The sequence below is a fragment of the Zea mays genome, chromosome 1 (genome assembly GCF_902167145.1).
Source record: "Zea mays cultivar B73 chromosome 1, Zm-B73-REFERENCE-NAM-5.0, whole genome shotgun sequence".
Classification (NCBI taxonomy): domain Eukaryota; kingdom Viridiplantae; phylum Streptophyta; class Magnoliopsida; order Poales; family Poaceae; genus Zea; species Zea mays.
The window spans coordinates 277672468-277699164 of NC_050096.1; the positions used below are offsets into that span (position 1 = coordinate 277672468).

Below are 26697 nucleotides of genomic sequence, written 5' to 3' on the forward strand. Positions count from 1 at the left end.
GCCTCCACTTGAGGTACCTGTTCGTCATCTTTGGTTGGGGGTTGCACCATAGTTGAGGAAGAAGGTTGATCTCGTTCATCTTGTTCCTGTGGCCGTACTTCTCCAATCGCCATGGTCCGTATAGCGGCCGTCGGAACATCTTCTTCATCTACATCATCACAATCAACAACTTGCTCTCTTGGAGAGCCATTAGTCTCATCAAATACAACGTCGCTAGAGACTTCAACCAAACCCGATGATTTGTTGAAGACTCTATACGCCTTTGTATTTGAGTCATAACCTAACAAAAACCCTTCTACAGCTTTGGGAGCAAACTTAGAATTTCTACCTTTCTTCACTAGAATGTAGCACTTGCTCCCAAATACACGAAAGTAAGATACATTGGGTTTGTTACCGGTTAGAAGCTCATACGACGTCTTCTTGAGGAGGCGATGAAGGTAGACCCTGTTGATGGCGTGGCAAGCAGTGTTCACGGCTTCCGTCCAAAAGCACTCGGGGGTCTTGAACTCTCCTAGCATCGTCCTCGCCATGTCAATGAGCGTCCTGTTCTTCCTCTCTACCACACCATTGTGCTGTGGTGTGTAGGGAGCGGAGAACTCGTGCTTGATCCCTTCCTCTTCAAGGAACTCCTCCACTTGAGAGTTCTTGAACTCGGACCCGTTGTCGCTCCTTATCTTTTTCACTTTGAGCTCAAACTCATTTTGAGCTCTCCTGAGGAAGCGCTTGAGGGTCCCTTGGGTTTCAGACTTATCCTGCAAAAAGAACACCCAAGTGAAGCGGGAAAAATCATCAACAATAACTAAACCATACTTACTTCCCCCTATGCTTAGATAGGCGACGGGTCCGAAGAGGTCCATATGCAGCAGCTCCAGGGGTCTTGAAGTGGTCATCACATTCTTGCTGTGATGTGCTCCTCCCACCTGTTTCCCTGCTTGACAAGCTGCACAAGGTCTATCTTTTTCGAATTGAACGTTAGTCAAACCTATCACGTGTTCTCCCTTTAGAAGCTTGTGAAGGTTCTTCATCCCCACATGTGCTAAGCGGCGATGCCACAGCCAGCCCATGCTAGTCTTAGCCATTAAGCATGCATCTAGACCGGCCTCTTCTTTTGCAAAATCAACTAGATAAAGTTTGCCGTCTAATACACCCTTAAAAGCTAGTGAACCATCACTCCTTCTAAAGACAGACACATCTACGTTTGTAAATAGACAGTTATACCCCATATGACATAATTGACTAACAGATAGCAAATTATATCCAAGACTCTCTACTAAAAATACATTAGAGATAGAATGCTCATTAGAAATCGCAATTTTACCTAACCCTTTTACCTTGCCTTGATTCCCATCACCGAATACAATTGAATCTTGGGAATCTTTATTCTTGACGTAGGAGGTGAACATCTTCTTCTCCCCCGTCATATGGTTTGTGCATCCGCTGTCGATAATCCAGCTTGAACCCCCGGATGCATAAACCTGCAAGGCAAATTTAGGCTTGGGTCTTAGGTACCCAACTCATGTTGGGTCCTGCAAGGTTAGCACAAATGTCCTTAGGGACCCAAATGCAAGTCCTGTCTCCCTTGCATTTTGCCCCTAACTTCCTAGCAACTATTTTCCTATCCTTTCTACAAATAGCAAAGGAAGTGTTTAAAGCACAATAAATTATAGAAGGTTCATTCACTACTTTCCTAGGAGCATGAATAACATTCTTTCTAGGCACATGAGCAATATTTCTCCTAGGCATATCCCTATCATGCTTATAAGAAGAACTAGAGGCAAACATGGCATGAGAATCATAAACATGTGAATCAAAATCATTATAAGCATTTCTAGCATTTCTCCTATCATAATACATAAAAGCATGGTTCTTTTTAGCATTACTAGCCATAGGGGCCTTCCCTTTCTCCTTGACGAAGATGGGAGCCTTATGGCTTGTTAAGTTCTTGGCCTCTCTCTTGAAGCCAAGACCATCCTTAATTGAGGGGTGTCTACCAACCGTATAGGCATCCCTTGCAAATTTTATTTTATCAACTTCATTCTTGCTAGTCTTAAGTTGAGCATTAAGACTAGCCAGTTCATCATTAAGCTTGGAAATTGAAACTAGGTGTTCACTACAAGCATTAATGTCAAAATCTTTACACCTAGTACAAATTTCAACATGATCTACACAAGAATTGGATTTATTTGCTACTTCTAATTTAGCATTTAAATCATTGTTGACTCCTTTCAAAGTAGAAATGGTTTCATGACAAGTGGATAGTTCAAAAGAGAGCATTTCATTTCTCTTAACTTCTAAAGCATAGGATTTTTGTGCCTCAACAAATTTATCATGCTCTTCATACAACAAATCCTCTTGCTTTTCTAAAAGTATATTCTTTTCATTCAAGGCATCAATTAATTCATTAATTTTGTCTATCTTAGATCTATCTAAGCCCTTGAACAAACATGAATAATCTACTTCATCCTCATCACTAGATTCGTCCTCACTTGAAGAAGCATAGGTAGAGTTGTGAGTACATACCTTCTTCTCTCTTGCCATAAGGCATGTGTGACGCTCGTTGGGGAAGAGGGTTGATTTGTTGAAGGCGGTGGCGGCGAGTCCTTCATTGTCGGAGTCGGACGAGGAGCAATCCGAGTCCCACTCCTTGCCTAGATGCGCCTCGCCCTTTGCCTTCTTGTAATGCTTCTTCTTTTCCCTCTTGTTCCCCTTTTCCTGATCACTATCATTATCAGGACAGTTAGCAATAAAATGACCAAGCTTACCGCATTTGAAGCATGATCGCTTCCCCTTGGTCTTAGTCTTGCTCGGTTGTCCATTGCGACCCTTTAGCACCGTCTTGAATCTCTTGATAATGAGGGCCATTTCTTCATCGTTGAGTCCAGCCGCCTCAATTTGTGCCACCTTGCTAGGTAGCGCCTCCTTGCTTCGTGTTGCCTTGAGAGCGAGAGGTTGCGGCTCGTTGATCGGACCATTCAAGGCGTCGTCCACATATCTCGCCTCCTTGATCATCATTCGCCCGCTAACAAATTTCCCAAGAACTTCTTCGGGCGACATCTTGGTGTACCTGGGATTTTCACGTATATTGTTCACCAAGTGAGGATCAAGAACGGTAAATGACCTTAGCATTAGACGGACGACGTCGTGGTCTGTCCATCGCGTGCTCCCGTAGCTTCTTATCTTGTTGATAAGGGTCTTGAGCCGATTGTATGTTTGCGTTGGCTCCTCGCCCCTTATCATTGCGAACCGTCCAAGCTCGCCCTCCACCAACTCCATCTTGGTGAGTAAGGTGACGTCGTTCCCCTCATGAGAAATCTTGAGGGTGTCCCAGATTTGCTTGGCGTTATCCAAGCCGCTCACCTTATGGTATTCATTCCTGCACAAGGAAGCTAGAAGAACAGTAGTAGCTTGTGCATTCTTATGAATTTGTTCATTAATGAACATGGGACTATCCGAACTATCAAAATGCATTCCACTCTCTACAATCTCCCATATACTAGGATGGAGAGAGAATAGGTGACTACGCATTTTGTGGCTCCAAAATCCGTAGTCCTCTCCATCAAAGTGTGGGGGCTTGCCGAGTGGAATGGAGAGCAAATGAGAATGTGAACTTTGCGGAATACGAGAGTAATCAAAAGAAAAGTTCGAATTAACCGGTTTTCTTCTCTCGTAGTCGTTGTGGTCCTCGTCCTTTTGGGAAGAAGTAGACTCGTCGCTGTCGTAGTAGACGATCTCCTTGATGCGCCTAGTCTTCTTCTTCTTCCCTTCCTTCCGTCTTTGGCCCGAGCCGGAGTCGGTAGGCTTATCGTCCTTCGGCTCGTTGACGAAGGATTCCTTCTCTTTGTCGTTGATCACTATACCCTTCCCTTTAGGATCCATCTCTTCGGGCGGTTAGTCCCTTTGTGAAGAGAACGGCTCTGATACCAATTGAGAGCACCTAGAGGGGGGGGGTGAATAGGTGATCCTGTAAAAACTTCAAACTTATAGCCACAAAACTTGATTAGGTGTTAGCACGATTATTGCCAAGTGGCTAAGGTGAAGTCTCAACAATCTCAACAAAACACAGTACCACAAGAGAATCAAGCACAGAGTGACACAGTGGTTTTATCCCGTGGTTCGGCCAAGACCAACGCTTGCCTACTCCACGTTGTGGCGTCCCAACGGACGAGGGTTGCAATCAACCCCTCTCAAGCGGTCCAAAGACCCACTTGAATACCACGGTGTTTTGTTTTCCTTTCACTATCCCGTTTGCAAGGAATCTCCACAAATTGGAGTCTCTTGCCCTTACAAGTATATGATCACAAATGAAACACAGAGTAAGGGAGGGAAGCAACACACACAAATCCACAGCAAAAGCGCACGCACACGGCCAAGAATCGAGCTCACAAGACTATCTCAGAGTTCTCACTTAGAACAGAGCTCGAATCACTTAGAAACACAAACGAATGCGCAGAGACTTAGTGTGGATGATCAAGAATGCTCAAAGGTTGCTTGTGTCTCTCCTCCATGCGCCTAGGGGCTCCTTTTATAGCCCCAAGGCAGCTAGGAGCCGTTGAGAGCAAATCCGGAAGGCCATCTTTGCCTTCTGTCGTCGGGGGCACCGGACAGTCCGGTGCACACCGGACACTGTCCGGTGCCCGATTTGTTTCCTTAAACGGCGAAGACGACCGTTGCAGACCGTTGGCAGATCTGGCGCTGTTGGCGCACCGGACATGTCCGGTGTACACCGGACAGTCCGGTGCCGTCTTCCGACCGTTGGCTCGGCCACGTGTCCCGCGCGGATTGCGCGGCCGACCGTTGGCCCTGGCCGACCGTTGGCTCACCGGACAGTCCGGTGCACACCGGACAGTCCGGTGAATTTTAGCCGTACGCCGCCGGCCAATTTCCCGAGAGCGGCCAGTTCGAGTCGCGCCAGCCTGGCGCACCGGACACTGTCCGGTGCACACCGGACAGTCCGGTGCTCCAGACCGAGCTGGGTCTTGGCAGCACACAGCCAAGTCCCTTCTCCTTTTCTCTATTCTTCTTCTTTCTGTTTCTAACACTTAGACAAATATATTAGTACTTAAAACCAATGTACTAAGGCTTAGAAACATACCTTTACTTCATGATTTTCACCTTGTTCATCCATGTACATAAATTCCCAATTAAGCACATGTGTTGGCACTCAATCACCAAAATACATAGAAATGGCCCAAGGGCACATTTCCCTTTCAGGTATGAGATTTTTCCTGCAAAAAGAACACCCAAGTGAAGCGAGAATAATCATCCACAATTACTAGACAGTACTTACTCCCGCCGATGCTTATGTAAGCAATCGGGCCGAATAGATCCATGTGTAGGAGCTCCAGTGGCCTGTCAGTCGTCATGATGTTCTTGTGTGGATGGTGAGCACCAACTTGCTTTCCTGCTTGGCATGCGCTACAAACCCTGTCTTTCTCAAAATGAACATTTGTTAATCCTAAATTGTGCTCTCCCTTTAGAAGCTTGTGAAGATTCTTCATCCCAACATGGGCTAGTCGGCGATGCCAGAGCCAGCCCATGTTAGTCTTAGCAATTAAGCAAGTGTCGAGTTCAGCTCTATCAAAATTTACTAAGTATAGCTGACCCTCTAACACTCCCTTAAATGCTATTGAATCATCACTTCTTCTAAAGACAGTGACACCTATATCAGTGAATAAACAGTTGTAGCCCATTTTGCATAATTGAGATACAGAAAGCAAATTGTAATCTAATGAATCTACAAGAAAACCATTGGAAATAGAATGGTCAGGAGATATAGCAATTTTACCCAAACCCTTGACCAAACCTTGGTTTCCATCCCCGAATGTGATAGCTCGTTGGGGATCTTTGTTTTTCTCGTAGGAGGAGAACATCTTCTTCTCCCCTGTCATGTGGTTTGTGCACCCGCTGTCGATTACCCAGCTTGAGCCCCCGGATGCATAAACCTACAAAACATTTCTAGTTCTTTACTTTAGGTACCCAAATGGTTTTGGGTCCTTTGGCATTAGATAAAGAACTTTGGGTACCCAAACACAAGTCTTTGACCCCTTGTGCTTGCCCCCAACATATTTGGCAACTACCTTGCCGGATTTGTTAGTTAAAACATAAGATGCATCAAAAGTTTTAAATGAAAAGTTATGTTCATTTGATGCACTAGGAGTTTTCTTCTTAGGCAACTTAGCATGGGTTTGTTGCCTAGAACTAGATGTCTCACCCTTATACATAAAAGCATGATTAGGGCCAGAGTGAGACTTCCTAGAGTGAATTCTCCTAATTTTGCTCTCGGGATAACCGGCAGGGTATAAAATGTAACCCTCGTTATCCTGAGGCATGGGAGCCTTGCCCTTAACAAAGTTGGACAATTTCTTAGGAGGGGCATTAAGTTTGACATTGCCTCCCTGTTGGAAGCCAATGTCATCCTTAATGCCAGGGCGTCTCCCACTATAAAGCATACTACGAGCAAATTTACATTTTTCATTTTCAATTTCATGCTCGGCAATTTTAGCATCTAATTTTGCTATATGATCATTTTGTTGTTTAATTAAAGCCATGTGATCATGTATAGCATTAACATCAACATCTCTACATCTAGTACAAATAGAAGTGTGCTCAACGGTAGATGTAGAGGGTTTGCAAGATTTTAATTCTACAACCTTAGCATGCAATATATCATTCTTAGTTCTAAGGTCGGAAATAGTAGCATTGCAAACATTAAAATCTTTAGCCTTAGCAATTAATTTTTCATTTTCATTCCTAAGGCTAACAAGAGATGAGTTCAATTCTTCAATCTTAGCAAGCAAATCATCATTATCATTCCTAAGATTGGGAATTGAAATATTACAAACATTTGAATCAACCTTAGCTAGTAAATTTGCATTTTCATTTCTAAGGTTGTCTATAGTCTCATGGCAAGTGCTTAGCTCACTAGATAATTTTTCACATTTTTCAACTTCTAAAGCATAAGCATTTTTAACTTTAACATGCTTTTTGTTTTCCTTGATTAGGAAGTCCTCTTGGGAGTCCAAGAGATTATCCTTCTCATGGATGGCGCTAATTAATTCATTTAATTTCTCTTTTTGTTGCATGTTTAAGTTGGCAAAAAGAGTACGTAAATTGTCTTCCTCATCACTAGTATTATCATCACTAGAGGACTCATATCTAGTGGAGGATTTAGATTTAACCTTCTTCTTTTTGTCGTCCTTTGCCATGAGGCACTTGTGGCCGACGTTGGGGAAGAGAAGGCCCTTGGTGACGGCGATGTTGGCGGCGTCCTCGTCGAAGGAGGAGTCGCTAGAGCTTTCGTCGGAGTCCCACTCACGACAAACATGGGCATCGCCGCTCTTCTTCTTGCAGTACCTCTTCTTCTCCTTTCTTCTCCCCTTCTTGTCGTCACCCCTGTCACTGTCACTAGAAATAGGACATTTAGCTATAAATTGACCGGGCTTACCACATTTGTAGCAAACCTTCTTGGAGCGGGGCTTATAATCTTTCCCCCTCCTTTGTTTGAGGATTTGGCGGAAGCTCTTGATGACGAGCGCCATTTCCTCATTGTCGAGCTTGGAGGCGTCGATTGATTGTCTACTTGGTGTAGACTCCTCCTTCTTCTCCTTCGTCGCCTTGAATGCAACCGGTTGAGCTTCGGACGTGGAGGGACCGTCAAGCTCGTTGATCTTCCGTGAGCCCTTGATCATAAATTCAAAGCTCACAAAATTCCCGATTACTTCCTCGGGAGTCATTAGTGTATATCTTGGATTACCACGAATTAATTGTACTTGAGTAGGGTTAAGGAAAATGAGTGATCTTAGAATAACCTTAACCACCTCGTGGTCATCCCATTTCTTGCTCCCGAGGTTGCACACTTGGTTTACCAAGGTCTTGAGCCGGTTGTACATATCTTGTGGCTCCTCCCCTTGGCGAAGACGGAAGCGACAGAGCTCCCCCTCGATCGTCTCCCGCTTGGTGATCTTGGTGAGTTCATCACCCTCGTGCGCCGTTTTGAGCACGTCCCAAACTTCCTTGGCGCTTTTTAGTCCTTGCACCTTGTTGTACTCCTCCCTACTTAGAGAGGCGAGGAGTATTGTTGTGCCTTGGGAGTTGAAGTGCTCGATTTGGGCCACCTCGTCCTCATCATAATCCTCATCCCCTACGGATGGTACCTGTGCTCCAAACTCAACAACATTCCATATACTTTTGTGGAGTGAGGTTAGATGAAATTTCATTAAATCACTCCACCTAGCATAATCTTCACCGTCAAAGGTTGGTGGTTTGCCTAATGGAACGGAAAGTAATGGAGTAAGTCTAGAAGTACGAGGATAATGCAAGGGGATCTTACTAAACTTCTTGCGCTCATGGCGCTTAGAAGTTATGGAGGGCGCGTCGGAGCCGGAGGTAGAAGGTGATGAAGTGTCGGTCTCGTAGTAGACCACCTTCCTCATCTTCTTTATTTTGTCGCCACTCCGATGCGATTTGTGAGAAGAAGTCTTCTTCTCCTTCTTCTTCTCCTTCTTCTTCTCCTTGTTGCGGGACTCTTCCGATGAAGCCTTCCCGTGGCTTGTAGCGGGCTTGTCACCGGTCTCCATCTCTCTCTTGGCGAGTTCTCCCGACATCACTTCGAGCGGTTAGGCTTTAATGAAGCACCGGCCTCTGATACCAATTGAAAGTCGCCTAGAGGGGGGGTGAATAGGGCGAAACTGAAATTCTTAAACATAATCACAACTACAAGCCGGGTTAGCGTTAGAAATGTAATTGAGTCCGCGAGAGAGGGTGCAAAACAAATCGCAAGCGAATAAGGAGTGAGACACGTGGATTTGTTTTACCGAGGTTCGGTTCTCGCAAACCTACTCCTCGTTGAGGTGGTCATAAAGACCGGGTCTCTTTCAACCCTTTCCCTCTCTCAAACGGTCCCTCGGACCGAGTGAGCTTTTCTTCTCAATCACTTGGAACACAAAGTTCCCACAAGGACCACCACAAGATTGGTGTCTCTTGCCTCAATTACAAGTGAGTTTGATCGCAATGAAGATTCAAAGAAAGAAGAAAGCAATCCAAGCGCAAGAGCTCGAAAGAACACAAGCAAATCTCTCTCTAATCACTAGGGCGTTGTGTGGATTTTGGAGAGGATTTGATCACTTGGGTGTGTTTAGAATTGAATGCTAGAGCTCTTGTAAGTAGTTGAAGTGGGAAAACTTGGATGTCTTGAATGTGGGGTGGTTGGGGGTATTTATAGCCCCAACCACCAAACTAGCCGTTTGGTGGTGCTGTCTGTCGCATGGTGCACCGGACAGTCCGGTGCACACCGGACATGTCCGGTGCGCCAGCCACGTCACCAAGGCCGTTGGGTTCCGACCGTTGAAGCACTGTCTTCTGGGCCCACCTTGATGTCCGGTGGCACACCGGACATGTACTGTAGAGTGTCCGGTGTGCCAGCGCGCGCGTGCCTGACTTCTGCGCGCTCTGGCGCGCATTAAATGCGCCTGCAGGTGACCGTTGGCGCGAAGTAGTCGTTGCTCCGCTGGTTCACCGGACAGTCCGGTGTACACCGGACATGTCCGGTGAATTATAGCGGAGCAAATTCCCGAGGCTGGCGAGTTCCAGAGCCGCTCTTCCTTGGGGCACCGGACAGTCCGGTGTACACTGGACAGTCCGGTGAATTATAGCGGAGCGCCTCTGGATTTTCCCGAAGGTGACGAGTTTGACTTGGAGTCCGGTGGTGCACCGGACACTGTCCGGTGGCACACCGAACAGTCCGGTGCGCCAGACCAGAGGTGCCTTCGGTTATCCCTTGCTCTCTTTGTTGAACCCCATACTTGGTCTTTTTATTGGCTAAGTGTGAACCTTTGGCACCTGTATAACTTGTACACTAGAGCAAACTAGTTAGTTCAATTATTTGTGTTGGGCAATTCAACCACCAAAATCATTTAGGAAATAGGTGTAAGCCTAATTCCCTTTCACTTATATATACATATATTATGTTATATATATATATATGTATACATATGTCCAAAAAATATATATAGGACGATTAGGTCGACTAGGACCGATTAGGTGTTCTAATCATCACCCTAATCGACACATGATCGATCTTCTGAAACGACAAGCTAGTCGCTCGACCTGAAAACTGTGAAAGTCACCACTGAGAATAGGCTTATAATCTATCTTTTAGCCCATCTATATATTAATTAGGGCATGTTTGGGAACTCTATCTCTCAAAAGCATAATTTATAATACCACATTTTATTGTTTGTCATGACATAACTATGGTATATTTTACATCTGTGCAATCCAACACCTGTTTGGAGACCTAATATTTTAATTGTAGTATAGGAGAAGTGAATACTGCTGCTACGTGCAAGCAAAAAACTTTGGTCCAGACCAAAGTTTTTTTACCCCAAAAATACCATGTTTTAAAATACAGAGTTTTTAGATGAGCTATCAAACGCCTTTTGGTCTAAATACCATGGTATGATCAAATTTCATGATATTATCTTGGAACTAAGGAAATAATGTGTTCTCAAACATGTCGATCGTACTAATTTAATACATGCCATGTAGGATAGAAAGCTGATATGGCATGTGAGTAAAAAAGAAAGAGAATAAAGCCGTATCTTAGGTAGTGTTTGGTTGAGTAGTCAAGTAGAACAGAGTCGTTCCATCCCTGATTCTAGGAACGGAGCTGCTCTGTTCTGTGTTTGGTAATCTGGAACAGAGCGGCTCTGTTTTTTGTTTGGTTAGAGAGTAAACGGAACGGAGCGTGACTGTGCGAGCGGGCTGGAAACGGAGCGGCTTCGTCCGGTTGATTTTTTGGAGCGGGATGGTTCCGGATCTGAGGAGAATATTCCCTAATTGGAGTCATTCCGTTCTAGTTACTTTGTAACCAAACAACAACAAAACTGGGACAGAACGACTCTGTTCTACTTGGCTCTTCAACCAAGCACTACCTTAAAGGAGATATCACTTGGCACGAGATCATAGACATTGAAAACTGAATCATTTAAGTGATCCACGATTCATACTCTCGTATAAATGTAGCATTTAAGTGTCTTATGAAGACTTAAATAACACACCGTACTCAAGTTGTTCACTCAGCTTTAGGTGATGTTTGTTTTTAAAGACTAGTTTTTAGTCCCTCCATTTTATTACATTTTAGACACTAAATTGCTAAATACGGAAATTAAAATAAAATTTTAGTTTTTGTATTTAGTAATTTAGGAGATAAAATGGAATAAAATAAAGGAACTAAAATTAGTCCATAGAATCCAAATATCCACTTAATCTGAAACAACTTCTACTATTTCTACAATGTTTTGGCTCTATAAATTGCAGTTGCAGCAGTTTGAACAACTAGCTTTAATCTAAAACGAACATACTGACTCTGACTATGTACTGACACAATTATATCTTTTGTAGTAATATATGAGTATATGACGTGACAACTTTGGATATTGTGAGGAAAACAATGAATTACAAATAATCTTAGCTCTACATTATTAATGCATAAAGCCCGTCTCTCTCACGAAGGGCTAACGATGCATTAGTTGATATGCAAATTCTATGCAACAAATTCACCCTTTTTTAAAAAAAACATAAGTGCCAGCTTGAATGGCAAACCGGGCTGACGCTGGGCGAGCCCTCCAATGCTCGCTGCTCCAAGTCCCAACCACACAGTGCCAAAGCCTCACCCCAACCCAAACACAACTACAAGAAGCTCGATTTCTCACTTCTTTTATTAGAAGCGAAAAATAAATAAAATAGTAAAAAAGAAAAGTCAAAAGAAAGGATCAGATAAAAATCCTCACCGTTTCCTCTTCCTTCTTCCCTTCTCCTGCGAGTTGCCGAGTTGTGACTCTGGAGCTGTCGCCTGCGGCCTGCCTCTCCGTCTCCGTCCACGTCGCGTCATAAATCCCCCTTTCCGAGCCCCGACCTAGCACCTACCCCCGCCACCCGCCCATTCCATTCCCCAATCCGACTGGTGCACGAGCCCCGAATCCACTGTCGCATTTGTTGGCGGCCTCTAGCTCCCGCTACCCTTTCCGTCCCAGAGAGGCGGTCGCCTTGCGGTAGGCGGAAGGGGGATTTAGGTGAACAAGCATCTTGATTTTTTGACCAATCTTTGCTCTACCCGCCTTGCGGTCTTCGCCTTTAAATCTCTGGAGGTGGGAAGACTGACGAGGCAAAGGCGAAGGCAAGAACGGTCGTTTCAAGGCTCCTGCTGGTGAGATATTACTGTCCCCTGTAGTGTTCCAAAGCTCGAATCTTTTTTTTTGGCGTCCTATGGCCTTGCGTGCTTGTTCTTGTCTCGAAGCCCTTTAGGTTTATTGGGGGCGAAATATCTGGTGTTTGAGCTACTGAAGGTGTTGGATAATGGATTTGTGGTGTATGGTGATCGTTGAGCTGTTGTCCGGGGTTTCTTAACTCGATTTTGGCAGTTTTGAATCACCTGGTGTCAAAAATGGCGTTTATGTGATTTAGGTAATGCTTTGGAGGCTCTGCGTCCTTTTCTTCAATAACCTGATGGGTTTTTGCTCGTTGATTAGGACGCTTTGTTGACCTTAATTTAAGCTACTTGGATGTAGAAATGTAGCCGCGTGCTTGCTCTTGTTCCATTTTCAGTTTTCGTAGGCAGGTCATGCCAAATTTCTGTTTCCTACACTGTCTACGCATATTTTCAATAGAGGTACCTATTACCTAGTAGAGACGTTGGAAGTGTTGCAGATAGCTCAGCTATCAAATGCATAGTTTGTATTGATATGATTGGTAGGATTGCTACACCTATGGAATCTTTTTTTGGGGGGTTCACTGTATGGCTTGCACAAGTAAATTGAAGTAAATGAACTTAGGGGCACTTTGGGTCTCCTATAAAATTTAGAGCTCTGAAAGCTTTAGAGAACTCTAAAGCTCTAATGTGAGGTGGGCTAAAGTTTAGGTCTAACTTTAGAGCATTTGTTTGGACTTTGGAGCTTTAGATCTGAAGTTTAGAGGGGGCCAAAAAGGCCCTTAGTACTATTGTGTTCTTTCAAGTACTTCATCGTTTCCCTTACCCTTTGTGAAATATATCAAGAAGAATGCTTATATGTTGGTAACATCTTTTTTCAGGAACCATCAAGTGTTCCGGTGGAGGGATTGGGAGTGGAGGGGAAAGGATCGTAGAGGTTGTTGTTTTACCTCGTTTTGCTAACAATGTTGAGGCAGAGCTCTAGTAGAAATCAGAGATCCAAAGGTCTGAAGCTGAAGAAAGCTCTTCAGATTAGTCTCTTGCTTCTGGTTTCTGTTTGGTTGCTCTACCAAGTTAAGCATTCTTATGAGAAGAAGGCATACAGCGAAGATGAAGTGAGTGGTTCACATAAAGATGACAAGGACCAGGGAGAGACAGTCAGACTAGGCAGGAAGGATCTGCCTCCAAAGATGGAGGCCGACTCTTCAACATTGGATGAACGGGTTGAGGATGAAGAGAATGATGAAATGGAGCAAGAAATGAAACATGATGAGAACGATGATGATCCCATCGATGAGCAAGACTTGGAGAAGGATGAGGATCTTCCTGAGCCTGGTGAGCATTCTTCTGAAAGGGATGGAGATGTGGGTGTGTTTGATGATGAAGAGCGGAAGGAGCGGTCACAGGAGGATCAAGAGAAGAGCTTCCATGGTGACAATGTTTCTAGTGCTGTTACTCATGACCCCCCATCATCGGAGCAAGATGAGCTGTTCCATCGTGGCCAAGAGAAGGTCTTATTTGTGGATGATGCTTCAACTGCAGTGCCTAATGAAAATCACGAGGCTGGAAACGAGGATGAAGTGCGCAGGGCTAGGGAAAGGAGCTTCAGAGGTGATGATGTGTCAAGCTCTGTAGATCATGACGGCAAGGTGACAAAACCTCTCCCAGAGGAACAATTGAACATCATGGATAGGATATTTGAAGGCACCACAAACTTATCTAATGGAATTTCATTTCGAGCTCCTGGAATAAATGGATCATATACCACCGCAGGCAATGTGGCTACACCAACGAATTCATCTTCCCAGAAAAACACAGACATTCCTAGCGATGACATTGAAAGCAAGACCCATCCATCTCCAACAAATTTGACCAGCAACCCTGAGCAAACTAATTCAACTTTGAAAGGTCATCCGGATCAACAAGTGAATTCAATGGCAGTGCTCGGCAACCAAGTACAGCCTTTGACTAACCAGACGTCGCTTGAGTTGGATTCTCCTCCAAATGGCACCTTGGCTCTGGTAACAGATGCCAAAAAGTCCACATCTGGAGCTGGAGATGATGGCAGCAACAGCACCTCACCCTCCACTCATGTGGACAAGAAGACGGACGGCGGAGATGGTCCCAAAGAAGACGTGGATGTGTCCACTAAAATAATGAATAAGGCAATTAGTGAAGATGAAGTTGTTCCAGAGTGATAAGGAGATCCAAGATCTCGTGTCAGCTTCTGGTGTGACCTGTAAGTTTGTAGGACTTGGTTTATCTCCTAGACCTGGAGATGCAATGCAAGCAGGCTATCTTGTTGCACCCTTTTTTTGTATAACTAGTAACTGGCACGTGCCCTACGCTTGTAGATTTTTTTTTGCAATATAAGTAGAAAAAATCGCAATATAAGTGATAACAGTGCTATATTGCTTGTAAGATGCACATTAAGTAAGCTATTCATATATATTACAAGAGCTAGAACAAAGGCTAGTTCCGACTGAGTCAACATCTGAAATCAAGTTGTTATATTTATATAAATTATCTTCAAAAGGTTGATGATGCATCCATACATAATTACACAGAGCTTACAAAATAAACACCCAAGTGTCAACACTTGGGAATATTTCTCGGTAGGTTCTTCTGGGATGTGCACGGGTTCTTGCTTGAACCTGTTGGTCAGTTATGAAAAAACAGTGAGCTATTATATATATTTTACTTATGAATTGATTATCTAAACAGCCTGTCTCTTGAGCTTTGTATTTAAGTATGGGGGTTATTCAGCAAACTGGCTAAGCATGACAAAAGAACTGGGGGTTGTTTGTGTGAAATGAAGGGCTGTAAATATTGGTTGTGAGTGTTGGTCAATGGAGAGTGGAAGATTTTATTTTTGAACGTGCCGTGCTTCCATGATTTGTGTACAGGATGTTAGACATTCTTGTCTCGTAGTTATCTTGAATACATTGGTCCTAGATGAAAGAGGCTATGACGCATTTTAAAAACTCTTCACTATCAGGTTGGCTAGTGCATTACAATTAGAATTCCTTCCATTGACATGGAATTATTGGTGTGTATGCCTGACTATTTATTGAATTGTTTAGTGCAACTCTGAACAGTATTCATATTCTTATGAGAACTTTTATTATTACAAACATGTTTGTTTTGAAAATGGAAGGAGAATAATTTGTTGAGCAGAGTGCCAATATTTTCAAGTATGATTTGTTGTGCAATCCATTGCGGTTCATGTGTGTGATTTGAATTATTTATATATCTTATGTTTTAGCACGTGTTGTGTAAAAGAAATGCTTGAACAACATGTTAGCATAGTATGTGTGGTCTTTATAAATTGCAAGGTTATTAAGGCGTTAAGGCGAGACATGGCGACCGATCCCCTTCCAAACACCTAGGCGAGTTAGGCGTGCGGCGAGGCGACGCCATATGAGCATCGCCTAGACGAGGATATGCAAAAAAAAAACCTAACAATCTAACACTTGCAATAGCAATTTGGTAAGGTTAGAGAATACAAGCAATTTTATTGTCCATGCTTGGTATGTACTCTACACTTCTCTTTTCCTATTTGTTGTCTTGTAGCATCCATGATCCATCTCTCTTGCAATTAAGATGTAGCTTGTCATCAATGTGTAATGAAGATAAATTTGTTTTGCTATGTAAATATGGTTACCTTTACTTTATCGAAGATCCAATACCTCTTCTTTTCTTTCAAGCTGCAAGCTACATTAACATATGAATATTTACATATTAAAACAGTAAGACATAAAATAGCAGCAGCAGACAGCAAGTAAGGTATATCAAATTAAACCCACAATACATTGGTGAGAATAAAATAGCAGCAACAACATATGCTAGTCTTAGTGGCATAATTAGTACCAGTCTAGCCCCATAATAACTTAGCGACATAGATCAATCAAAAGCTTAAGAGACTAGTGGATTAAGTGCACAGGCAGTGAAGCACGACACAAAAATAGGTAAGCTGCAAATCTGAAATCAGTCAACTCTTAGGAGAGCAGCATTAGAGGAACTGAGGAAGAGCAGAGGAAAGCACATGATGGAGCAGAGGAAAGCACCGGAAGAGCAGAGGAAAACACTAGATGGAGCAGAGGAAAGCACCGGATGTTGGCGGCGCGCCGGATGGAGGAGGCGGCGCACTGGATGGAGGAGACGAGCGGCGGCACACCGGATGGATGAGAGGCGGCACGCCGGATGGAGGAGGCGACACACCGGATGGAGGCGGACGGCCGCCAGACTGCAGCTGCTACCGCCGGTTTGGCGCGCTGCAAGAAAGGTGCGCTGCAGCTGTTCCTCTCTTCCTTCTCTTTCCCTCCCACTCTCGGTTTGGTGCGCTACAGGAAAGGACGCTCGCACGCAAACCCTAAAACCATGTACGCGCTCCAAAAACGCGCGCGCAACTAGGCACAAATCCTAAGCACGTATTTTCTTCTGGGTGGCGTCCGTGGCGAAAGATTGGACGCCATGGCGACGACTAGACGCGCCAGGCGACGCCATATCCATCCAAGGCGTGGCGAGCGAGACGCCTGAACCCTAGAACCGCTTAGACGCCTAGGCGACACCATAATAACCTTGATAAATTGTAAGGAAGTCGCTGCTGCATAGTTTAGAATAGATATAATGAAGCTATAGCAAGTTAGCCATAGTAGTTAAATGCATATAATAAGTACACTATTTGTTGATGCGATGGCATTTATTCAGTACTATGTTCTGGGTAACAAAGCATTTGATGGCATCTACAAACTGAGGAATACAAAGTTCTAGATTCAAGGTTCAAATTAAGGTAAGGATGGACCTAAATTAAATAGAGAACATTATATAGAATGTCAATATGGAAAAAGAATGTTCATGGTAACTCATTGTAAGAAGGTTCATATCATTTTAAGGAAAGAATTCATATCAGCGAATGTTCTTTTAAAAAAACCGTATGTGTAGATGGATAATAGAATAAGAGACTATGTTATGGATTCTAATTCATTGGGTGGCGATGTAATTGTATCTATTGGACCTTTGTTTCTCTCATCATACATTGATGCAAACTGTATACAGGAAAGTTAGTTGTAAAGAACAGAATATGATTAGTGAGTCCCCCTAATTGCAACTAAGATGTGGTAAGAATGTTTGAAAGTGTAATTGTTGTGTCATGAGCGTTAGAATTTTAGGTAGAAGAGAGAAATTTGGTAGGTTAGTGAAATAAGAAAAATCGTACCTCCGTATTGTCTTCGTCAGTATCATCCTTTTGTAAGCTGGCAATATCTTTTTGTTTGGTCTGTAAACATGGAACAGATAGGACATGAGTGGGTGTTATTGTAATCTATTAATACTTAGGTTAGTTTGAAAATGAATGAAAGAGATTTTAATAAACGTGTGAAATTAAGAAGGTGCAGATCAAATTCGTTAAATTCAGTTTTTTCAAGAGAGATTTGTTTTCTTTATAAAAAAGTAAGAATGTCTATACAGGAACATGTAAAGTTTCAGGTGTACGTTAGTAAAGTGAAAACATAACTTCAGCTGATACTTCTTATATGCATAGTAAATGCATTTAAGGTTGATTTACCTTTTTTTGATAATTGATAATAAGATACGCAAATATATAAATAAAAGAAGGTACGTAGATGGAAAAGGTGTTTAGGAATATGTTACTACATTGATGGGCTGTAACTGAAAGTGGGAAGAGTGGATATGCTAATTGAACGTACCAGTTCTGCTCAGAATTGGAAATCATAGGAACTAGAGATGTTTTCTCTCAGCACCAACGGTCGACCTGCAGAATCGATCAGAAAGCATGTTAATAAACGACCATCAAACTATGTAACCAAATCTGCAAAGGAAAAAAATGCAGTATGGATTGGCATCGCAACGCAACGCCATTTGAGAGGTGTGTGTAGAGAGGGAGAGGCTCTCGACGTTGGCGCTTGCGATGTTGCAGTTGCCTACAACGTCAGCATTTTGTGCATACACCAATCAAATCTATTTGATGAACGAAATGCTCTGTTTTTTCGTTTAAAATGAACCAAATCTAATAAAGGTGACACCGTGTTATGCTATAATAGAGGTAAAGAGCTAGCTCGAGCAGCTTTAACACATTCAGTCTTCATCACCGACAACTTCTTCAGAGACTCTAAGCCACTCCTCAAGTTTCAGTTCTTGTTCTTATTTGAACATATTGCACTTGCACGGCTCCACCGGTCCGGGCTAGCCAGTAGCAGGCTAGATGTGGTTGGATGCAGTTGTACCATCTGACAACCAACTTGAAAACGGGGCTAACCAGTAGCAGGCTAGATGGTGTAGATGCTCTCAGCGACGTTTGAGGGAGGGAGGGGCTGTTGGCAGAGACACGCACAAGAAACGGGATAGTGTCTCCTGGCATCGACACATGCGCACGTCGCGGCGGCGGTCCGAGCGTCATCGACGTGTTCGCCGCCGACCAATCAATGTTGTAGGCTCTCGATGTCCGGGAGGTGGTCGCGAGGGCGCCGATTGGGCATGCCAAGGCCAGGAACCGGGTCGTGGACGGGTGGCGCTCGTCATGATGGCGTAGTCCGACAGCGTTTTGTGTGTGTGGGGGGGGGAGACGACTAAGAGGGTATTTGGTTAGAGAGACTAAAAATTAGTCTCTAGTTTGTAGTCTCATTTAGTATCTTTTTTGCCAAACACTAGGACTAAAATATGGACTAAAATAATTTAGTCTCTAGTCTTTCAACTAGGTGCTAAAAGAGACTAATGGTCCATAATTATCCTATTGCTCAAACCTATCCCTAATCTCTCTTGCACAGTTGCACGCAGTCTTCTAGTATTCTAAGGGCATTTGAGTCTTTGGACAGCTACTATCATGACTTTAGAATCTGTTTAGTCCCTACAACCAAATAGGTAGGAACTAAAGTTTTAGTCCTGGGACTAAAGTTTAGTCCTAGGGCTAATTAAAACTAAATATGGCCTAACAGAGGAAGACACTGTGGAAAAGGAGGATCGTTTATCTGTTTAAGCGTGGGCAGACGGGCGGGGCGTGTCCTGCCGTAGCGGTTACTGAACTCTTTCCGCATGGATGGCGTCGCCCTAGCCCTGGGAGAAGGAGGAAGACACAGATTTTTTTTATTCCACCGGTCTGTCCGGCTCCATCTGGAAACATCATGTAAAGACTGGAAAAAGATGGTACGAAGCGCTCTTGTTCGTTCGCTGCCAATATAACGGCTAGAAAAAAATGACATGGACGCATGTGATCGCATGATTGTGTCCCGCTTTGTATATAGGTAAGGTAGGTGTCGTTTGGTTTAAGAAATATAACGTAAATAGTAATGATAATGATTTACACTCGAGTATCGATGATAACAAAGTTGAATAATACGGTATCAATTTTTAGTATGGTACCCGATTACGATTGAATTTAAACAAACATGATTTAACGTTATTGATTACTTATTACGTTACCTATATATGAACCAAACGATAGATGTCTGCTTTGTATTGCCTAATTAGTATCCCATCATAATGATTTGGGTCAAGTGAACAACAAGAAGCATGTACCCACAAAGAGATATAGCGATTCTGCTGCTCTGAAGCTTTGCTGCTGGAATCAAATGCCAACTAGGCAGCTATGAATGAAATGTCCGTCGGAACCCACCTTAGTGTCTGAATGTGTGCCTTGTCAATAGTGGTGCTTGCAAAGTGGTAATCTGCAGAATGCAGCAACTTTTGAAGTTTATGTGTTGCTAGGTTTACATGGAACATTGAGTACTATAGTTGCACTCTCCTAATCTTGAGTTGTACTAGATGTTTGCAGCTCAATGGACTTGACTAGAGATCATGACTATCTGTGTACATGAGAGATCGTGATGGATCCAATCTCCAAGACTGGGAATATGGAACAATTATGATGCGGATTGCTGCAGGTCCTTGTGCGTGTGTGTGTGTGACATACAAAATACCCAAACCATTGTAGTGGCTTCCATATGTATCATGGAGATTGTAGTACTACAGGTCTAGACTGAAGCTATGACGTAATGGCCCTGTTTGGCACAGCTTATTTTCAGCTTCTTCACAAATTTAAGCTGAAGTCCTGCCAAACAGGCAGCTTCTGCAGCAGCTTATCAGTTCAGCTGCTTCTCAAAATGAACTAAAAGCAGCCAACAAGCAGAAGCTGCTTTTTACCAGCTTATCAGATAAGCTGCTTTTTTAACAAGCAGCCGTTGTCCCAAACAGGGCCAATGTGACCATCCCTAATAGCATATGTAGGGAGTACAATGTCGTAGGCTGAATCGTGTGGTCCTGTCTCCACTTTGAAGATGCATTCATACATGTGAGCTCATTCAAAGCCAGGACTTCTGAAGTCCGAACATTAGAAACTCTCATCTTAGTCGCAGTCAATACCATACGACCGTGAGTCCGTGACCATACGCATACAGTGCCTCGACTGAAATAAAGAAAGTAGGAACCACGTTGGCATAGCTCTTTCTAACATGCTAAAGGGTGTGTTTAGTTTGACATTTGGCTTTGGCTTCTGCTCTCTAAAAACAAAAGCCAAATCGAAGGACTGGATATAGGAAGTAGTTTTTTTAAAAGCTGACTTTCTTACAGTGTATCACCTTTGGATCTGTTTTTAGTGGCTTTCGGATAGAACTGTGAAAACATATATCGAAAAACTTTTAACGGTTTTTAGTGGTTTCTACCAAACGGTTTTTAGTTTTTTAACAGCTCGCAACCCACAACAGCTTTTTATATAGCTCACAACCCACAACAGATTTTTTTCACAGCCACATTCCAACTAAACAGACCAACACCCTCTACAGCAGAGTTAACTTGTTAGCTCATATGTTTTTTTAAAAAGAAAAAGGGAAAAAAGAGTAACCTAATATATCAGTATAGAAAAATATACAAGCATAAACATATAATTATTATGCTTAGCTTTTTATACAATAGTATGTGAGCTTAGCTTTTTATGAATAAAACAATTTGTTATTCTCTCTCTTTTATCGTTGTTAGAGCTGTCCTAACACAACAGCTACTGTAGAACGAGTCTTTTCTCTTTATTTTTCTAAATAAACTAGAAAATGGTGAAGCCATTTCTTCTAGTTTCACTGGCTCCACTACTATAGCAGGAACCGGAGCTGTAGAAAGCTCTCCCAAATAAGCCCCAAATGATCACAGATATCTATAAGAGAGACGACAAAAAACTACTACCTTGTTCTCGAATATTTGTTATCGGCTAATTTATTTTTAACTAAAACGTGTTAAATAAAAAGAAACCGCTACCGGAATCCGAGGCTTTGCCGAGTGTCGACCTCTTTGCCGAGTGTTTTTTGTCGGGCACTCGGCAAATAAGGCTTTACCGAGAGCCGCACTCGGTAAAGTTAGGCTCTCGGCAACGAGCCTCTTTACCGAGTGCTGGACACTCGGCACATGACCCCACTTGGCAAAGACACGAAACACTCGGCAAAGGTGGCGCTCGGCAAAGAGTCTTCTTTGCCGAGTGCCAACTAGTGGGCACTCGGCAAAGGACTCTTTGCCGAGTGTCTTCTCTAGACACTCGGCAAAGTATATTTTTATTTTTTTTTATTTTGTCTCCCAAACATTTTGTGGTATGTTCCTACACTATGTAGACCTACATGTATCATTTGTGGACAATTATTGTCGGCGTTTCGACCCCGGGGGGTTCCTGGACCGACGAGTAAACTGTCGCCGCGTGCCCCAGCCCAGATGGGTCGGCGCGAGACGGAGCGCGAAGGGGGGAAACAAGGAGACAGGCGTAAAGGGGAAACCCGCGGCCTTCGTGTTTGTCTCGCGCCCAGGTCGGGTGCGCTTACAGTAGGGGGTTACAAGCGTCCGCGTGGGAGAGAGCGAGAGGCTTATGCGCGCCGTCCCGTTCCCCCGCGCGGCCAACCTTCTCGTAAGAGAGCCCTGGACCTTCCTTTTATAGGCGTAAGGAGAGGGTCCAGGTGTACAATGGGGGTGTAGCAGTGTGCTAACGTGTCTAGCAGAGAGGAGCTAGCGCCCTAAGTACATGTCGTCGTGGCAGCCAGAGAGGTTTTGGCACCCTGTTCATGTGATGTCGTGGTCATCGGAGGAGCGTTGGAGCCTTGCGGAAGGACAGCTGTCGGGGCTGTCGTGTCCTTGCTGACGTCTTCTTGCTTCCGTAAGGGACTGAGAGCCGCCGTCGTCATGGAGCACGCGGGGCGCCATCATTATTTGTTTACCGGGGCGAGCCAGATGGGACGCCGGTCTTGTTCCCCGTAGCCTGAGCTAGCTAGGGGTAGGGTAATGATGGCCCCCCCTGTGACGTGGTCGGTCCGAGCCCTGGGTCGGGCGAGGCGGAGGCTCCTCCGAGGTCGAGGTCGAGTCTGTCTTCCGAGGTCGAGGTCGAGTCCGAGCCTCGGGTCGGGTAAGGCGGAGACCGTCGGCTGAGGCCAGGGCTGAGTCCGAGCCCTAGGGTCGGGCGAGGCGGAGTTCGTCGTCTTCCGGGATCGAGGTCGAGTCCGAGCCCTGGGGTCGGGCGAGGCGGAGTTCGTCGTCTTCTGGAGCCGAGGCTGAGTCCGAGCCCTGGGGTCGGGCGAGGCGGAGTTCGTCGTCTTCCGGAGCCGAGGCTGAGTCCGAGCCCTGGGATCGGGCGAGGCGGAGTTCGTTGTCTTCCGGAGCCGAGACGGGGGCCGAGCCCTGGGGTCGGGCGAGGCGGAGCTTCCTATGGCGCCCGAGGCCGGACTTGGCTGCTGTCAGCCTCACTCTATCGAGTGGCACAGCAGTCGGAGCGATGCAGGCGGCGCTGTCTTCTTGTCAGGTCGGTCAGTGGAGCGGCGAAGTGACTGCGGTCACTTCGGCTCTGTCGACTGAAGAGCGCGCGTCAGGATAAGGTGTCAGGCGGTCCTTGCATTAAATGCTTCTGCGATACGGTCGGTCGGTGTGGCGATCCGGCCAAGGTTGCTTCTTGGCGAAGACTGGGCCTCGGGCGAGCCGAAGGTGTGTCCGTTGCTTGAGGGGGCCCTCGGACGAGACGTGAATCCTCCGGGGTCAGCTGCCCTTGCCCGAGGCTGGGCTCGGGCGAGGCGAGGTCGTGTCCCTTGAGTGGACCGAGCCTTGACTTAATCGCACCCATCAGGCCTTCGCAGCTTTGTGCTGATGGGGGTTACCAGCTGAGATTAGGAGTCTTGGGGGTACCCCTAATTATGGTCCCCGACAATTATAACAGAGTTTTCAATCGTTAGTAGATTTAGTTCGTTTATTTGAATTTCTTCGGAAAATTCAGATTTGAACTGCAGGTCACTCGAAACTTGGAAAACAGTGCATGCAAAAATGATATTCATGTTACTTAGCATAAGTTATGACCGATTCCTGGAGTGTACCGGAAACTTCGAGCAACATGCTCACTAAACATGGCCGTGAACTTGCCATCCACATGTTTAAAAATTGTATAAAACACAAACAAAGTCAGAAAATCATGAAACTTGTCCACGTGTCATGATATCATATGTACAGGCTGTGATAAAAAATTGAAAAAAAATCGAGAAAACTATGACGCGCTATGTGTATAAATCTAAGAGATCCACATTGGAACTCTATGATTTCATGTGTAGTTCTCTTAGGTTTCTACATATTGTGTCTCACAACTTTCTCCAAACATTCTAAAATTTTTATCACAGCCTGTACATATGATATCATGACACGTGGACAAGTTTCATGATTTTCTGACTTTGTTTGTGTTTTATACAATTTTTAAACATGTGGATGGCAAGTTCACGGCCATGTTTAGTGAGCATGTTGCTCGAAGTTTCCGGTACGCTCCTGGCATCGATCGTAACTTATGCTAAGTAACATGAATATCATTTTTGCATGCACGGTTTTCCAAGTTTCGAGTGACCTGCAGTTCAAATCTGAATTTTCCGAAGAAATTCAAATAAACGAACTAAATCTACTAGATATTGCAAACACAGTTATAATTGTCCCCAAATGGCACATGTAGGTCTACATAGTGTAGGAACAAACCACAAAAAGTTTGGTGGCCAAAACAAAAAAAATACAAATGTACTTTGCCGAGTGTCAGCTGGTGACACTCGACAAAGTATGCTTTGTCGAGTGCCCCCTGGGTGGCACTCGGCAAAGAAGTGTAAATTAATCTTTGCCGAGTGTCACCTGGTCGACACTCGGCAAAGGAGCCTTTGCCGAGTGTCGCCGATCTGGCACTCGGCAAAGCTTATTTTAAAAATAAAAAAAATCTTTACCGAGTGCCAGATCGCGGGCACTCGGCAAAGAAGGAAAATAAACTTCGCGCCCGGCCTTCTTTCTTCTTCTTTCTCTCCTCTCACTCTCTCTGTCTTAGCCCTACGCCGCCGCCGCCGCCCCGCCGCGCCCGCCTCGCCACCGCGAGCGCCGCTCGCCGTGCCGCCCCACCGCCGTCCTGCCGCCCTCCCCGAGCCGCAGCCTCCCCGGGCTACCGTCTCCTCCCCGTGCCACCGTCTCCCCCGCCCGCCACCGTCTCAAGGTATATTTTTATTAAATTATGTATTAATGTTTATATTAATGTAATGATGTTTTGTAGATTAATGTATTGATGTTTCATAGATTATGTATTTCATAAACACATGTTTATATTAATGTGTTGATCACTCAGTATATGTCTCCCATCCAATCCACCACCGCACGCCGCCACTCGCACCGACCCTCACACAACACACTCCCACAACACACTATCCCATCATAGCCACCACGCCGTCACCGACCCTCACCACGCCAACGTCTACAATTCCTCGTCGTCATGCCGTTGAATTGAATATATATATATATATATATATATATATATATATATATATATATATATATATATATATATATATGTGTGTGTGTGTGTGTGTGTGTGTGTGTGTGTGTGATTGCCGGCCATCGTGCCGTTGAATTATTAGTGGAAGACAGCCATCATGCTGATACTTTTTTTGCAGGATTTCGAAACCTCCCCGTGCAGGGGAGGTGCTGCCGAAATTTTCTGTTGCTAGGCTTCTGTTAGAGGATGGAGAACCGTGAGTGGATGTCCACGGGTCGTAGAGGAAGGAACGATGTCACCACTGAATGGATTAGAAAGACCGATGATTTCGTGGAACGGGCATATGGCGAAGCTGCTAAAGGAGCGAGTCTAGTCCCATGCCCGTGCAGCAAATGTGCCAACCGGAAAAGAAAACCAAAGAAGGCCATGGTAGAACATATTTGGAAGAATGGATTTACGCCGGGCTATACTCGGTGGATATTTCATAGTGAAGTGTATCGTACGAGAGAGGAGGTGCTGAGACAACGTGTCGAGGATTATGACGCGGATGCGGGGGTAGCAGATATGTTGAACGACTATTAGGAGGCACAGTACACGGGAGGATGTATGGATGACGAGCCAGAGCCGACTGCAAAGGCGTTCTACGACATGTTCGACGCGGCACAGAAGCCCCTTCACGGCCAGACAAAGGTTTCTCAACTGGATGCCATTGGGCGTGTAATGGCGTTCAAGTCGCAGTACAGCATGAGTAGAGACACATTCGATGGCTTGTTGACGGTTATTGGGAGCCTGCTTCCGGATGATCACGTTCTGCCAAAGAGCATGTACGAGGCACAGAAACTCCTTCGTGCACTCAAGATGACGTATGAGCAGATTCATGCTTGTCCGAAGGGCTGCGTGCTATTTAGGAAAGAATACGCGGAGGCAAAGTACTGTCCCAAGTGTACATCGTCTAGGTTCATGGAGGTAGACTCTGGTGATGGATAGAAGAGGCAGCTCGACATTCCCTTGACAATCCTACGACACCTTCCGTTCATACCAAGGATCCAGCGTCTGTACATGACAGAGGAATCCGCGAAACAGATGACATGGCACAAAAATGGAAAACGATACAATCCTGACAAGATGGTGCACGCATCCGATGGTGAAGCATGGAAACACTTTGATGCCATTCACCGTGAGAAAGCCGAAGAGGCTCGTAATGTACGTGTTGTGTTGGCCACAGATGGGTTCAATCCCTATGGAATGAGCGCTGCCCCGTACACATGTTGGCCCGTGTTTGTTATCCCAATCAATCTCCCCCCTAGTGTGTGCTTTCAAAGGCAGAATATATTTGTGTCGTTGATAATTCCCGGACACCCGGGGAATAAAATGGGCGTGTACATGGAGCCTTTGATCGATGAATTGGTACGTGCCTGGGAGGAAGGGGTATGGACGTATGACCGAGCTACGAAGACAAACTTCAGAATGCATGTTTGGTACCAGTACTCCATGCATGACTTACCGGCCTATGGGCTATTCTGTGCCTAGTGTGTTCACGATAAGTTTCCATGCCCAGTTTGCAAGGAAGCTCTTAGGTTCATTTGGTTGAAAAAGGGTGGCAAATATTCGTCCATCGATAAACATCGACAATTTCTTCCTGCTGACCATCCATTCCGCCTAGACATCAAGAACTTTACGAAAGGTGTCGTAGTGACAGACCGCCCACCTGCAACGATGACTGGTGCCGAAATTCGTCAAC

General features: G+C 44.7%; 1 protein-coding gene and 1 long non-coding RNA gene across 2 annotated transcripts; one reads left to right on the plus strand and one right to left on the minus strand.

Annotated features, from left to right (window-relative positions):
• Positions 1-11787: 11787 nt before the first annotated feature.
• On the plus strand, positions 11788-14691 carry LOC100193318 (uncharacterized). Its single transcript, NM_001138455.2, has 2 exons — positions 11788-12205; positions 13087-14691. Exon 2 carries the CDS (start codon positions 13171-13173, stop codon positions 14401-14403), a length of 1233 nt encoding a protein of 410 aa, NP_001131927.1. The 5' UTR covers positions 11788-12205; positions 13087-13170; the 3' UTR covers positions 14404-14691.
• Positions 14692-14700: 9 nt separating this feature from the next.
• LOC111590569 (uncharacterized) lies at positions 14701-16749 on the minus strand. The gene is made up of 3 exons (XR_002749701.2): positions 16316-16749; positions 15870-15919; positions 14701-14859 (listed from the first exon to the last, which is right to left on the minus strand). It is a non-coding gene; the product is annotated as an uncharacterized lncRNA (long non-coding RNA).
• Positions 16750-26697: the final 9948 nt, after the last annotated feature.